The sequence below is a fragment of the Grammomys surdaster genome, unplaced genomic scaffold (genome assembly GCF_004785775.1).
Source record: "Grammomys surdaster isolate TR1022 unplaced genomic scaffold, NIH_TR_1.0 1164, whole genome shotgun sequence".
NCBI lineage: Eukaryota > Metazoa > Chordata > Mammalia > Rodentia > Muridae > Grammomys > Grammomys surdaster.
In genome coordinates, this window is record NW_021605583.1 from 6,308,831 (window position 1) to 6,324,305 (window position 15,475).

General features: G+C 49.9%; 1 protein-coding gene across 2 annotated transcripts; it reads left to right on the top strand.

Moving 5' to 3' along the window:
- Positions 1 to 3,315: 3,315 nt before the first annotated feature.
- On the top strand, positions 3,316 to 13,656 carry C2cd2l (C2CD2 like). 2 transcript variants are annotated; one of them, XM_028783696.1, is made up of 14 exons: positions 3,316 to 4,064; positions 5,912 to 6,007; positions 6,694 to 6,813; positions 6,982 to 7,092; positions 7,171 to 7,287; positions 7,552 to 7,663; positions 7,793 to 7,901; positions 8,469 to 8,533; positions 8,623 to 8,750; positions 8,843 to 9,017; positions 9,668 to 9,769; positions 9,911 to 10,047; positions 10,134 to 10,419; positions 12,598 to 13,656. In XM_028783696.1, exons 1-14 carry the CDS (start codon positions 3,711 to 3,713, stop codon positions 12,807 to 12,809), a joined length of 2,124 nt encoding a protein of 707 aa, XP_028639529.1. In that variant the 5' UTR covers positions 3,316 to 3,710; the 3' UTR covers positions 12,810 to 13,656. The 2 variants fall into 2 exon arrangements, with proteins under 2 accessions (XP_028639529.1, XP_028639530.1); XM_028783697.1 differs by having other exon boundaries at positions 9,914 to 10,047.
- The last annotated feature ends 1,819 nt before the right edge of the window (positions 13,657 to 15,475 follow it).

Genomic DNA, 15,475 nt, shown 5'->3' on the forward strand with positions numbered 1-15,475 from the left:
TCTCCTGCCTCTGCCTCCCATGGGCATACTGAGATTATTATAGGTGCGAGCCAGCATGCCCTGTCCAAAGGGAAGCTAGCTTCTGAGGCTCTCTTTCTCTCTTCAATGCTGGGGGTGGAACCAGGGATCTTGTGCATGTTACGTCAGGCATCTACCACTGAGATGTAACCCAAACCCTATTGGACTATTTTCCATTGAGACATCTTAAGAGGTTCTTACATATACTCGGCTGAGCTTGAATTTGCTAAGTAGTCCATATGGCCAGCCTGACCTTGAACTTCTGATCTTTCTACCTCGTTTCTCCTCTTCCTGAGGGTTGAGTTACAGGCGTGTACCACCACTTCAAGTTTATATGATGCTGGGTGTCAAACTCAGGACTTTGTTTACGCTCGCTCAGCCCTTTACCAATTGAGCTAGACTTCAAGATTCTAGATAACTGAGGTAGGGCTAGGTGGTACACCCTTTCAGTCCCAACACTTGAGAGGCAGAGGTGGGGAGACCTCTATGAGCTCAAGAGCAGCCTGATCTACATAGTGAATTCTAAGCTATCCAGTGAGATCCTATCCCAGAAAACAAAAACAAAACAAGAAGAAACATGAAACCTGGCAAATCTCTATCGTGTAAGAAACTCTTAAGTGAGCCGGGCAGCGGTGGTGGTGCACACCTTTAATCCCAGCACTTGGGAGGCAGAGGCAGGCGGATTTCTGAGTTCGAGGCCAGCCTGGTCTTCAGAGTGAGTTCCAGGACACCCAGGGCTACACAGAGAAACCCTGTCTCAAAAAACCAACCAAACAAACAAAAAAATAATTTAGTTGCTTCCTTCAAAGACTCCTTCAGCATCATTGAGATGCATTCATGGAGTATGGGGGAAGAGAGACGGTGAGGACATCATTTCTATTCTGAGTTTCCTGATGAGTTAAACAAGGCACTCATAGAAACACCAAGCTAAACCATAAAGCAAAATGAAATAAGTACCCAAAGGCTAAGTAACTGGTAGAAGGGAAAGGTGGAAAACAGGGAGATCCAGCCGGATCCGGAAAGACAGGACCAAGTGTCCAGACAAAAAGTTGAAAAAATAAATCTAAGATTGTAGAGAACTGACTTTTTTTTTTTTTGACACAAGGTGTTAATGTATAGCTTTAACTGGCCTAGAGTTCAGTATGTAGACCAGGCTGCCCCCAAGTAATAGCGATCAGCTTGCCTCTGCCCTGTCCCGCACCAAGCTCTGGCACTAAAGGGATATACCACCATGCCTGGCTTTCCATATTTCCCATGTTAACCTTGAGTTTGCAATCCTTATTTAGCCTTCATAATGCTGGGGTTACATGTGAGCCCTCCTACTCACTACCAGACAACAGAGTCCTTCGGAGGTCTGAATTTCTTTTTGTTCTTTTTCTTTCTTTCTTTCTTTCTTTCTTTCTTTCTTTCTTTCTTCTTTTTTTTTCTTTTCTTTTGGTTTTTCGAGACAGGGTTTCTCTGTGTAGCCCTGGCTGTCCTGGAACTCTCTCTGTAGACCAGGCTGGTCTCGAACTCAGAAATCTGCCTGCCTCTGCCTCCCAAGTGCTGGGATTAAAGGCGTGCGCCACCACTGCCCAGCACTGAATTTCTTGAATATGGTTCTTCTTCTTTTTCTTCTTCTTCTTCTTCTTCTTCTTCTTCTTCTTCTTCTTCTTCTTCTTCTAGATTTACTTTTTTTTTTTTTAATGAAGGTGAGTACACTGTCATTGTCTTCAGACACACCAAAAGAAAGCATCGGATTCTATTATAGATGGTTGTGAGCCACCATGTGGTTGCTGGGAATTGAACTCAGATCCTCTGGAAGAGCAGTCAGTGCTCTTAATCGCTGAGCCATCTCTCCAGTCCCTGAACATGGTTCTTCTTCCTGAGACTCCTTTCTCCTAGGCTGTATCCCAGAGTTCTCTCCTTCCTTGGTTCCATGTTTTCTGCTCCTAGATTAAAGATGGAGACTCTAGGGAATCTCCATTAGTTTTGAAGCTCGCCTTGTACAGTCAGGCTCACAACAGTGTTGTCACCTCACCTCTCTGTATCACTGCTTGCAGTAAAATCAGGCTACCTCAAGCTACATAACCTTTCCTCTTCTAGGTCAGACAGCTCTGTTGCTGACAGCCATTATTATTATTATTATTATTTTACCAACCCCTACAACCCTAGACCTTGTATTGTTTATTCTCATAGGCTTGTTCCTTAGACAAATGGATTTGAAAGATATTTAACATCTTCTCATCCTATCTTGTGTGCAGAAGAAATTGTGTCAGAGAGTTGCTCTTAATCTTTTTTTTTATAGATACCTTCCCCTGTCTCCAAGAAGAAAAGATGAGCTCCACTCTTATAAGGATCGAAAGAAAAGGGTCCGTCCTGAGGTTGTAAGTTGTACGGTCTTCCTAGAACACCATTTCTTCGGAGCTGGCTGGGATATCACATATTTGGTCTGTGGAGTAGGATTTGCTTGTGATAAGGTCTCAGGTTGGTTTCAAACTCCTTGGCAAAGGTATCATCCTGTTTCAGCATCCTAAGTAGCTAGGAGTACAGTCAGGTGGCATGACACGGGATGCCACATATTTCGATGAGAGTCTTTTGACCAAATCTATTGATAGTGCTACAACGCCAGCTCTCTTTTCATCACCATCCCTTCTACACGTGCTCCACAGGCAGGAGCTGTTACTATGGAAATGTATTATTTTTAAAAACAGACTCAGCCTAGGGCTTGGGAAATATCTCGAGAACAAACCCACGCAAGCATGGAGGTTAATGGGGGGGGGGGGGGATGTTGCTCCTGAATCCTAGCTCCAAGGGGAAGGAGGACGATGGTGGTGTTCTGTTCTCAATCTTTTCCAGGTTTAGCTTCATTTTTTCTCGCCGTTGATATTAGCTGGATTTTGTCAGGCACCTCTATCTGGGAGAGAGACCTTACCCCCCTCCTTACCCAGCGCCTAGCTTCAGCCAAGGAGTAAGATCAAAAGCTGCTGAGCCAGGAGGTGTTGAAACTGAGTGGTGATTTCCACGGGGACTAACTCATTTTTAACCCGCAGGCGTCCAACCATAGAAATCTAAGAAATGTAGGGAAAAACAGAGAAGTGAAGTTCCCTTGCCTGGTACTGAAGGGGTGCACAGGGATTTCAGGACGGGGCGGGACAGTTGAAGACTCCGCCTATTCTCAGCCCGGAATCTTCTACGTGTACAGCTCAACCCTCCCCGTCCCCCTCCACCCTTCTCTAGCTCTGAGCGGCGGGTTGGCTCGGCCCCGCCCGGTGAGGGCGCGGCTCCTTTAAGGGCGGGTGGGGGCGGGGCGCCGGCGGTGTTGTCAGTGTCAGTTCTGCGCACGCAGCCTTCCCGGAGCCGGTGCCGGCCCGCGAGCCCCGGTGTCTTTGCAGACTGATCCCTGCCCGGGTCCGACGGGGGCCCACGCCGTGGGAGGAGTCGAGTGCTAGCTGGAGCCTTGCTGGGGTCACACCACCAGTGCTAGGGATCTGGATCCCCGGCCACGGAGACAGAGCCCGAGCGTCGCGACCCCGGAGGACCTCTTCTCTATCCGTGGCACCCACTGGTCCTGGGATCTCGGAGGCGCCGGAGAGCTCCCGGAGCCCGCGCTCTCAGCCCCGGGGGAGCTCGCCCACGCCCCACGGTCCATCCGGGCCATGCTCCCCCGGGGCAGCGGCTGAACTCAAGCCGGGACCCGAGCCCGCGGGAGCATGGATCCGGACTGGGGACAGCGGGATGTGGGCTGGGCGGCCCTGCTGGTCCTCTTCGCCGCCTCGCTGATCACGGTATTGGGCTGGATGCTGCAGTATGCCCGGGGTTTGTGGCTGTCGCGGGCCGGTAGGGGCCGAGACTCCCGACCCGCCTCAGCTGCTGAGCCCGGGGGTTCACTACGCGAGCTGGGTGTGTGGCGTTCGCTGCTGCGTCTGCGGGCGACCCGGACCAGCGCCCCCGAGGAAGCTGGCGTACGGGGCCTCCTGGCTTCGCTCTTTGCCTTCAAGTCTTTCCGGGAAAACTGGCAACGGGCTTGGGTGCGAGCCTTGAATGAGCAGGCCTGCAGGGACGGGGTGAGTTGCACTGAGCCCCTGTGTCGTCCCTTCAGCTTTGCCTTCTAGGGAAGAGCTTGCTCACGTTAGGAGGGCTGGATTAGGGCTGTGGATCAGCTGGAGAACCCTCCAGCTTTCTCTTTCAGATCAGAGAAGAGCGTGCAGGTTAGACTGGGCCTTGTAAAGAAGTCCAGTTATGTACCAAATTTTCTATTTTTATGGGCAAGGTACTCTGGTTCTAAACCCAGCACAAGTTACTGTTCTCATAGCAACGCTAATCCGTGTGCCTGAGGACACTTCCGCCTAGACTAGGCTAGTTGGGCCAAGGGAGACAGGTGCACCTGCAGAAGGAATTTGCCTGGTCCTCGTGCCACCACACCCAGTTAAGACTTCAAGCTCCCAAATCCTGGTGGTCAGGTAGAGCCCCCACGGTAAATGAATTATCCCTCCAAATACCAGTAATGTCAGTACTACAGTCCTCCAGGCTGGCCTGCAATGTGGTGTTGAAAGGAACGGAGTTCAATTAAAGGACGCATTGATAACCTGCGTCCTCTCTAATAAATGAACTTGGGCTGCCCCTTAAGGGTCGTTCACAAACCAGCTCAGCCTACCTCTACCCATTGCACCATGGCCATCTGGCCTCCCAGGAAGTGGGGCAGGAAACAGAGTCATGAGACCGAGGTTGGGTGGAAGGCAGAGGTCTCCCTTTTCTGGACCGTTTCCCTTCCTGAGCCTCAGTCTATCAGCTTTTCGTGCAGAGGTCCTTCTCTGTCTCCAGCCATCAGAGCTTGGAGGCTTTGCCCTATTATCCATCCAGATGCCTAGAAACTGAGGTGGCCCCGGAGAAGTTCTCCTGTTTCCTCTTCCCAGCTGGCCAGCCGAAAGCCAGATGACATCTGTCAGTTTATACATTGACCCTACTTCTCCAACCTGGCTCTTCCTGTACCTTGTCCCTGGGTCAGAGGCAGCTCCCTGGGACAGCTGACTCAGCTGGACATTGGCCTCTCACAAGGGGAGGAGAGAGAGAGAGTTCCCAACCACTCATCTCCCCAGTTGGCATGACTTTTGAAGAGAGCTACCACCACAGGGAGGTTTGCTAGGGAAAGTGAATGTGCTCTGTGCATTTTGTGTTCTCCATCTCAAGCCCGGGGGACATATTGCCAGCCCAGGCTGTGCCCCCTCCTCAGTTCTTCTATTCCACTTAACACTGCTGCAGAAGAATTAGGGAGTGGCTCTTTGGAGAGCTAAGCTAATCGGCTTTCCGCTTCCTAATACTCCTGCTGTCCACCCTAAGGAATTATCTAGGCCTGGGACCTCTGAGGCCTCCCTCTGAGCTTGCTTCTCTTCCTAGCACTTCTGACAGAGTTTCCTGGAGGCGTGATAAGTTAGTCTTTCTTTCTAAGAACTTAGGCAGAGTGATAGGATACCTTTGGCCATTCACATCTGTTTATTTGGGAAAAGGCTTAGCCTTATTTCTCCCTCTTACTTTATAGCAAATGACACAACCATTTCACCCTCAGCCTTGTCCAGCTGCAGATAGCAAGGAACATGTCAATTTTTGTTGTCTTTTACCTGTATTTGTGATTAGAACGAGCGGTTAGGTAGAGGGGTGAAGGGGGAAGCAGGGAGAAGAGAGGTTCCTGGGATTTGCAGAGTTATCCAAGGTTCAAGGCAAGCTCTCAGATCACTGGGGATAGTGGGGCTGGAGGGAAAACCTCCTGTCCTAAAGTGTTGAGCCAAGGAGGGGCCAGAGGCCAGCCTGTAGCAGCCTCTGCAGTGCTAGAATCCAGCCAGCAGTTGGGTAGACCAGCCCTGCAAGGGACAGACACCTCCAGAGACTTGATCTTGTGCCCACATTACTTCCTCAGAGCTCCATTCAAATCGCCTTTGAGGAGATACCCCAACTCCCACCAAGAGCCAGCATCAGTCATGTGACCTGCGTAGACCAATCAGAGCGTACCATGGTAAGGATCTGGTGGGCATTACAAGATGGGGCGGACCCCAAAGGTTTCCTTTAGTCTGAGGGTTCTTCCTTTTTGATTTTTCGAGAAAAGGTTTCTCTGTGTAGCCCTGGCTGTCCTGGAACTCACTCTGTAGACCAGGCTGGCCTCAAACTCAGAAATCTGCCTGTCTCTGCCTCCCAAGTGCTGGGATTAAGGCGTGTGCCACTACTGCCCTGCTAGTCTGAGCGTTCTTAATTTGAAATTTCTATGTGTCTTAAGGACCTAAGGATTTGTTTCAGGAGGTCTGAGAATCTCACTGAGGTGATAGGCAAAGTGTGTGTGTGTGTGTGTGTGTGTGTGTGTGTGTGTGTGTGTTTCTAAGGAGAGAAGAGTTTTTGGCTTTGTTTTGCTTTGTTTATTTTGTTTTGAGACAGGGTTTCTCTGTGTAGTCCTGCCTGTCTTGGAACTCTGTAGAGCAGGCTAGCCTCAAACTCTGCCTGCTTTTGCCTCCAGATTTCTGGGATTAAAGGCACGAGCCACTACCACCCAGCTGAGTTTTTGCTTTTGTCTAATTTATTGAGAAACTTAGGGCTCCAAAAGGACACCCCAAGGATGATGGAAGTGGGGAAGGGTCCACTGAACCATTGTAAGGCAGGGCAGAGCCAGGTGGTGTCCTCCTTAATGCCTGACACTGTTCCCTGTTTCAGGTGCTGCACTGCCAGCTCTCTGCTGAGGAGGTGCGCTTCCCCATCTCTGTGACCCAGCAGTCCCCCGCTGCCGTCTCCATGGAGACCTACCACGTCACTCTGACACTGCCACCAACACAGGTGGAGGGAAATGTGGGGAACTGAGTCGGGCAGAGGGCAGTTGAATTGGCCTAGCATTTTCTCTCGGCTCCTCTCTGGAATTCAGGAAGGAAGAGTCCTGAGGAGTTTAGCAGGGGGTCCTGGGAAGAATGGGGTAGGTCCCACTAATCCTTCTGTTCTTGTCACTAGCTGGAAGTCAGCCTGGAGGAAATCCCTGATGAGGGGCTACTGGTGTCCTGGGCCTTCACTGACCGCCCAGATCTCAGCCTAAAGGTGCTTCCCAAGTTGCAGACTAGGGAGGTAAGAAGGGGACAGCAGAGGAGAGACTGAGTTAGCAGTGGGGCAGGGCAGAGACTCCACCTCTTCTCCTCTCTGCAGAGAGATGAGGAACAACCAGAGCTTTCAACAGTTGAGGAACTGATCAAGGATGCTATAGTCAGCACTCAGCCCGCCATGATGGTCAACCTCAGGGCCTGCTCTGCCCCAGGAGGCCTGGTGAGTGAACACCCAAAGGGAAAGGTGTGCATGTATTCCATCTCCAGGATTCTTTTTTTTGTTTTGTTTTTTTGAGACAGGGTTTCTCTGTGTAGCCCTGGCTGTCCTGGAACTCACTCTGTAGACCAGGTTGGGCTCGAACTCAGAAATCCACCTGCCTCTGCCTCCCAAGTGCTGGGATTAAAGGCGTGCGCCACTACCGCCCTGCCATCGCCAAGATTCTGTATCAGGATTATTTCTCTTTTTACCTCCTTCTCTTCTTAGGTACCCAGTGAGAAGCCACCCATGATGTCCCAGGCCCAGACATCCATCCCCAGACCTACCCGATTATTCTTACGGCAGCTTCGAGCATCTCACCTGGGAAGTGAGCTAGGAGGTGAGAATTCCATTGCCCTTGCCATAAGTATATAGGCAGCCCCTTCCCCTCTGCCCAGGAAATAGCTTCTCTGTGCTCCGGACTTTGTTTCTTCTGTCTGAGCATCCTCTAAGTTCTGTTTCCTTACAGGTACTGAGGAACTGTGCTGTGCCGCTGAACTTGACAACCCCATGCAACAGAAGTGGACCAAACCCATGAGGGCTGGCCCTGAGGTGGAGTGGACAGAGGATCTAGCTCTGTAAGTCACACTGTGACTGCTCCTAACCCCTGTGCCCATGGGCAGTCAGTCAGGATGCAGAAATCTTTCCAGGCTAGTCTTGGCATGAGCTAGCCAGGCCCTGAGAACACAGACAAGGAGTAAATACAGCCCCACCTCTGGGTGGATCACAGGCCTGGAGCAGAGACAGATGTACCTAGGGAAGATAGGACAAATTTACCAGTTGAGATTTCATACACAGCATGCCATGGGGGTGGATGAATTCTCATGATGGAATAAAGATCTGATGAATCTTCATGGAAGAAGTCTGTTTAAACCACACCTTCAGGCAAGAGTAGCATTGCAACAGAATGTGAGGCAGCTTTAGCTGGAGATAGACCTCAGGAGGAAGAGTGTTGGGGTGTGTGCTGTGCGTACCTGACTGAGGAAAGTGATTTCCACTCATGGCTTGGTCCATAGTCCTGGGAAGTTGGACAATTAACAGCCCTGGTGCTGTCTTATTAGCATACATCTCTGTCCCTTTGACTGACTCGGGCTCAGTTTGCTATGCTCCTTACCTGACCTATCTCATCCTTTTTTGGCCTTCAGGGATCTGGGTCCCCAGAGCCGGGAGCTGACCCTCAAAGTGCTCAGAAGCAGCAGTTGTGGAGACGGTGAGTGTGGGACAGAAGGGACACTCTGGAATGGCTGCTGAGCAGGTCTGGCTCCTGGGCCCGGCTCACAGCTTCATTCTTGTCTCTAGCTGAACTCCTCGGCCAAGCCACACTGCCTGTGGGTTCACCTTCTAGACCACTGTCACGAAGACAAGTGTGCCCACTGACCCCAGGACCCGGGAAATCCCTGAGCCCAGCAGCCACGGTGACAGCAGAGGTGAGAAGGTGACCACCGTAGGGAGGCAGATAGACCTAGATGGGTCAGTCTATGAGATCCTGATTCCTCCCTCTCTCCCCACCCTCTGGCAGCTACACTATGAGCAGGGCTCCCCAAGGAATCTGGGCACGCCCACCTCTTCCACCCCTCGCCCCAGCATCACACCCACCAAGAAGATTGAGTTGGACCGGACCATCATGCCTGATGGCACAATCGTCACCACTGTCACTACTGTCCAGTCCCGCCCCCGGGTAGATGGGAAACTAGGTAAAAAGTAGTAGGGCCTCAGATTAGCCCCCATTGGCTGACAGGGGGCGGGTAGGGGGAGCCTTAATGTCTGCCACATGCACATTCTGGTCCGTCTGCGTCTTCCTCCTCCTGTCTCCACACTTGTTTTTGCACCTCTCCATTCCCCCAGCCATCCTCTCACCATTGAGCCCTTTGGAATCTTCTGTCCTCTCCTCTTGCTCTAAATTGTTTTCTCTCTTTCCATGGGTCTCTTTCCTTCTTTGACTCTAGTCCCAACTGGCTAATTGTCCCACCCTGCAGTGGTCCCTGGCCTCTTCGTGCAAACCCAGTGTCTTTTGTGACATTTTTCTATTCTCAGTGGCCTTATGCCACTTGTTCCATTTCTAGGGATCCCATGGCAATTTGCGTATCTCCAGGGTCCCCTAAACATTCTCCATCCATGTTTGGTATCTCTCTCAAGTTTGGTATCTCTCTACGGCACTTTCCCGTACTGTCATCGGTTCCTGTAGCATCTTTTCATTCAGCATCTTCTTAATCACCCTTGTGATTAATCCCCCTTAATCATCTTTGCCCTCTGAGTCAACCAAAGTCTGCATCTTGGTAAAGATAGTAGGGGTGGGGCCATTCTAAAGCACCTCCCAGCTCACTGACCCTCCCCCACCCAGCAGACTCCCCCTCCCGCTCCCCGTCCAAGGTGGAGGTGACAGAGAAGATGACAACTGTGCTGAGTGAGAGCAGCGGCCCCAGCAATGCCTCCCACAGTAGCAGCCGTGAGTAGGGAAGGGGAGTGAGCGAGCATTGGTGGTTCTAAGGTCCCCGTAGTCAAGAACTACTTTGGGTGGTGCAAGAGGGGTTCGAACCCAAGAAAGAGCCAGGTAGAAGTGAAGCCATGAATCTTCTGTATCCCCCAGCAGGGGAAAGCCACCTTTCCAATGGCTTGGATCCAGTAGCAGAGACAGCAATTCGCCAGCTGACTGAGCCCAGTGGGCGGGCAGCCAAGAAGACACCCACCAAGCGCAGCACGCTCATCATCTCTGGTGTTTCCAAGGTAACAGAGCTCTGGAGAGAGAGCTAAAATGGGGAGAAAGCCCTCATGGGTCACTCTTGCCCATTCAAACTTGTCCCTCCCGGCAGGTGCCCATCGCTCAGGACGAGTTGGCACTCTCCTTGGGTTATGCGGCATCTCTGGAAGCCTCAATGCAAGAGGATGCAGGAACCAGGGGTGGTCCTTCATCACCTCCCTCAGACCCATCAGCTACAACCCCAGGACCGGTGGATGCCCTCTCTAGTCCCACAAGTGTCCAGGAAGCAGATGAGACGACACGTTCAGACATTTCCGAGAGGCCATCTGTGGATGATGTTGAGTCAGAAACAGGGTCTACTGGTGCCCTGGAGACCAGAAGCCTCAAGGATCACAAAGGTGGGGATCCATGGATAAGTCATCCCTGTTACTGCTTTTCGAGGGGGCGGGGCTGAGACAGAGTCTGGCCTGGAAGGCACTGTATAGCCCAGGCTAGTTTCAACTTTACAATAATTCTTCTGCCTCAGTTTCCCAAGCGCTAAATTCTAGTCATGGGCCTTCACACTCAGCCGTTTGCTGCTTTTTTTTTTTGGACTGTGTTGTAACCTCAGCCCTACTAGACAACTAGAGACATGGTAGGCTTAGCTAACTTGCTTTCAAGAATCAAGCAATCACCAGTAAGTAGATTGGGAAGTCTGGTGCCTCAGTTCCGAGCTTGGCTATGACGAGTGACAGCAAGGGGAGTCACCGTATTTCCCTTTCTTCCTGAGCTAAAGGGCTTGTTTTCTTTCACTCTCTTTCTTTCTGGCAACATCTCATGTAGTCCAGGCTGGCTCAAACTTGCTATACATCCAGAGTTGACTGTAAATATCTGATCTTCACGCTCAGCCATTTTTAAAAATTTAAATTTACATATTTATTTATTTATATGTGTGTGTGTGTGTGTGTGTGTGTGTGTACACGTATGTGTACCAGAAGACAATCTGTAGGAGTTGGTTTTTCCTTCCACCCAGGGACTGAACTGAAGTTGTCATGTTTGGCAGCAAACACTTTTCCCTGTTGAGACATCTTTAACAATCTTTCTAAATCATGCATGAGTGTTTTGCCTACATGTACATCACATGAGTGTTTTGCCCAAGGTAGTGGGAAGAGATTGTCGGAGTCCTTTGAACTGGAGTTAGAGACATTTATGAGCCACTATGTGGATGCTGGAAGTCAAAACCTTGGTCCTCTGCATGAGCAGCCAGTGTTCTTAGCCACTGGAGCCATCTGTCCAGCCTCCTGATGAGATATATGCTAACTCTTGCTTAGGTTTTGGGACAGAGTTTCACACTATACCCAAAGTTGGCTTAGAACTCACTGGATTTTTTTTCCCTCCTCTTCTCTGTACCCCCAGTTGCATGGATAGGAGAAATTCTACTCCATGCCAATCTTAACCTTGTTCCCCTGAACTGGGCATGGTCGTACACATCTTTCATCCCAGCACTCAAGAGGCAGAGACAGGTAGATCTGTGAGTTCAAAGCCAACCTGGTGAAAGCCAGTTTCAAAAAAGAAAAGAAAGAAGGAAAGAAAGAAAGAAGGAAGGAAAGAAAGAAAGGAAGGAAGGAAGGAAGGAAGAAAGAAAGAAAGAAAGAAAGAAAGAAAGAAAGAAAGAAAGAAAGATTGATTGATTGTTCCTTTGAGCTGGGTGGCAGTACCTGAATTCCCAGCACTTGGGAGGCTGAGGCAGGATTTTGAGTTGAAGACCAGTTTACAGGTCTCATTGAGACTGTCATGGAAGGAGGGAAGAGAGGAAGCATTGTCATTCCCCCTCTGGCTGTGACTCAGGTTGCAAACAGCTTTTCTAATTTCAAGGGACAAAGAGTTTGCTGTCTTACATCTTAACCGTTGACTAGTGACCGTGTCAGCTGTGATCTATTTATGATTTAAAAGCTGGCACTCTAGGGCATGGTGTAATCTCAGTACTCGAGAGTCTGTGGCAAGAAGATGGCTGTGAGTTTAAGATCAGCTTGGCTTATGTAATGAGTTCAAGGGCAGCCCTGGCTACTAAGCCAGATTCTTGCTCAAACAAAACTAACAGAAAAGAATCTAGATCTGTGGCTTGCATCACTTGAGATAATGGAGTCTGTGAATCCAAAGGCTGCTGTGTGAGCACGGTCCTCTCTCTGTTCCCCAGATTCACGTCTTTGAGGTTTCTAGGCTCCCCACTGCTCACACCCTGGAATGTAGTATGTTAATCCATCTTTCCTTTTATGATTTATAGGCTTTAAGGAACACCCTCTGTGCAGCCTTTGTCTTTCCACTGAAAGGAGGCTCAGTCAGCTGCGAGAATCCTCCCAGAGCAGCAGTCCCTACTCCAGGGGATGTGGTCAGAGGCGCACAGGTCCCTTCCCCTAGGACTGTGTTCCTTCCTCAGGATGGGTGAAGCTCCCGTGTGCTTCTACTGCCTTTCCTGAGAAACGCAGGCATTAGGCTAGAGACAGATTCCAGTCTTCGTCAACCTCCGAAGTCTTTTCTCCACCCGCATCCCGGTCCTGTGCCCCTCCGCTCACCTCAGTTTTCCTTCTTCCCTACAGTGAGTTTCCTGCGCAGTGGCACTAAACTCATCTTCCGCCGGAGGCCCCGACAGAAGGAAGCCGGTCTGAGCCAGTCACACGATGACCTGTCCAACACCACAGCCACACCTAGCGTCCGGAAGAAGGCTGGCAGCTTTTCCCGTCGCCTTATCAAGCGTTTTTCCTTTAAATCCAAACCCAAAGCCAATGGCAACCCTAGCCCCCAGCTCTGAGAGACCCCGAACTAGAGGAGAGCGAGAGTTCTCTTAGTCTGTTCCCCACATCCCCTTCTGTACCCCTTCCTGGATTCCCAGTGCTGGGGTCAGGAAAGCCCGTGGGTTATAGGAAGCCCCAGCACTCTGGGCTGTGGGGTAAGCAGGAAGGGTGTCTGACATAGGAAGCATTTGAGAGGCAGCAGTTGTTGCTGCGGACGTAGGAGACGTGGCAGCTGAGAGTAAGGGGCAGGCTCTGTCTGGCGTGTGTGGACATTCTTCAGAAGCCTCTGCTGGTACTGCCCCCAGAGGGAAGCCCAGAGCACTCTCTCCTCAGCAGTTCCTTCTCCCTTATTTATTCTCTTTTCTATTTATATGTGTGGTCTAGAACCCTTGGCAAACAGATGATAAGAGGGCATCTCTCCCAGGTGACCCTTTTCTGTCCCAGGAGGGTAAGGCAATTCCCAGGACAGGTTTCTGTGCCTCCTTTGGGAGTTCTCTCTTAGACCAGCACCAGTGTCTGCCTTCAGAAGACACTGGCAGATCATAGGAAGCCGGGCTCGTGCCCGGGATGGGGGGCAGGCACTCCCCACCTCCCTACCTCCCACATCTCTCCTTCCCCCTTTCCCTTTATTACAGTTTTGTACTTGATGCCTTCTCCATGAGCAGTGGCTCAGTTGGAAGGAGGGAGCCAGGAAGCTGGGAGGAAGCCTTCCCTAGAGAGCCGGCTTTAGAAGCTTTAAAGACCGTACGATCATAGAGCAAGGTTGCACCTCTGTATGTTGGGAGATGATGATGTCCATTGCTGTGTGATGGCTTGGAATTTAATTTATTTAATTAAAATCAAATTGGAGTTTATAAACAGGAATGGCTGGTTATCCATTGAAAAGCAAACAGGCCTAGAGGCTGTGGTGTTGGGAAGAGTGGGCAGCTCACTGACTGTGACCCAGGCAGTCACGTGGGACAGATGCCCCTGAACACAAGGACACATGTAGAGAGGTTTGTGTGATGACACTCTGAAAAGTCAAGTTGCTGCAAAAAGGCCAATCATCACTTGTCTTTGCCCTTCCCCCACAGGCTGTTCTTTCTAGGCCTTGACTCGATTCAGAGTGTGGACTCAGGCTGCACTGTGCTTATCTGAGACCCATCTCCATTGACCAGTTGGTTACCTCTGTGACCATGAACAAATATAGGAGCTCAGTTACTTTTGTTTGTTTTTGATCCAGAGTCTCACCTGTCTCATCCTAGCTGGCTTGGTAGACCAAGTAGACCGAGCTGGCCTTGAACTCAGAGATTCCCCTGCTTCTTCCTCCTGAGCGATAGAACAACACATCTGGCTGTGTACTCAGTTTTGTTTTATTTTGTTTTTTTTTTCCCCCCTCTAAAATGGGAACTGTGGGCTGGGTACATAGCTCAAAGGTAGAGCCCTGCCCTAGCATACCCAAGGTCCTGGATTTTGTCTCTAGCAATATTTAATAGAGAGAATAGAACCAGGTGTGGTGACTGGCACAAACCTCAGGGACTCAGAAGCGGGGGGGGGGGGGGATCTCTTGAGTTCCCCACTAGTCAGGACCATATAGTGAGACCCTGTCCAAGGCAAACAAAAGTGCTATTCCTAACATAGGTGAGTTTTAGGTACCTACAGGTATGTCTCTGGTTCCTGTCCTTTGGGATATCACACAGGATTGAACCTGCTTTAGGAGGTTAGGCAGAATGCGGGACCAATAGGCAGGAAACTAGGTCTGCCACAAATATCTCTGTCTGGCCCAAGCTGCTACTTCTTTCTGGACCTCAGTTTCTTCACTTCTAAAATGAAAGTGGCCCAGGAAAATCAGGCCACTTCTGAACTCTAGCCTTAATGTTTAACTTACTTGGGCTTGGCTTCTGAATAGACAGCATGGTTTGTTGTTGTTGTTTTTTCTGATACAAGGTCTTGCTATGTGGCCCAGGCTGGTCTTAAACTTTCCCAGTGCTGAAATTACAGGTGTGTGACATCACACTTGCTGTTACTTGTCTTAGGTTTTTTTTTTTAATGTGTGTGATGGTTGAGATAGAATTCAGGGCCTCATATCTCTAACCTCTTCCACTAAGAGGCATCCCAAATCTTCTTTTTTCCCTTTTATAGATAGGATCTCACTAAATTACCCAGATAGGCCTTGACATTCTTTTTTTGTTTTTTTTTCTTCAAGACAGTGGCAGAAGACCTGGGTTTATAGGCCCGTGAACACCTGTCTCACCTTGACCTATTTTTATGTTGTATTTAAACTTTTATTTACATGGGACACACACAAAATGATTTTTGAGAAAGTGTCTCATAGCCCGGGCTGTCCTGTAATTTATTATATAGTACTCCCTCCCAGAAATTGACCTCAGATTTATGATCTTCCTTCTTGCCTCCACTTCCCCAGCCCTGGGAGTATGAGTATCTATGTGTTACCACACCAAGCTTAATGTGGTGGTTGGCTTTATTTTGTTTTCTGAAGGGAGGTCTCTCTCACTGTGTAACCTTGGGTGGCCCAGGACTCACTATGTAAACCAGATTGCCCTTAAACTCAGAGATCTACCTGCGGCTTCCTCTCCAGTGCTAGGAGTAAAGTTAAGTGCCACCGTGCATGGCAATTTTAAATATTTACTGAGTTTTCCTCACTGGATTATGTGACCGTGACTGGTTTATAAAAACAAAGAAA

What these genes read in the sequence shown, in the direction of transcription:
- C2cd2l (XM_028783696.1), top strand. Translation starts at nt 3,711, where the DNA reads ATGGATCCGGACTGGGGACAGCGGGATGTGGGCTGGGCGGCCCTGCTG. An exon ending in ACCAATCAGAGCGTACCATG is followed by an intron (nt 6,008 to 6,693) that starts GTAAGGATCTGG and finishes TCCCTGTTTCAG; the next exon opens with GTGCTGCACTGCCAGCTCTC. An exon ending in AAGCCTCAAGGATCACAAAG is followed by an intron (nt 10,420 to 12,597) that starts GTGGGGATCCAT and finishes TCTTCCCTACAG; the next exon opens with TGAGTTTCCTGCGCAGTGGC.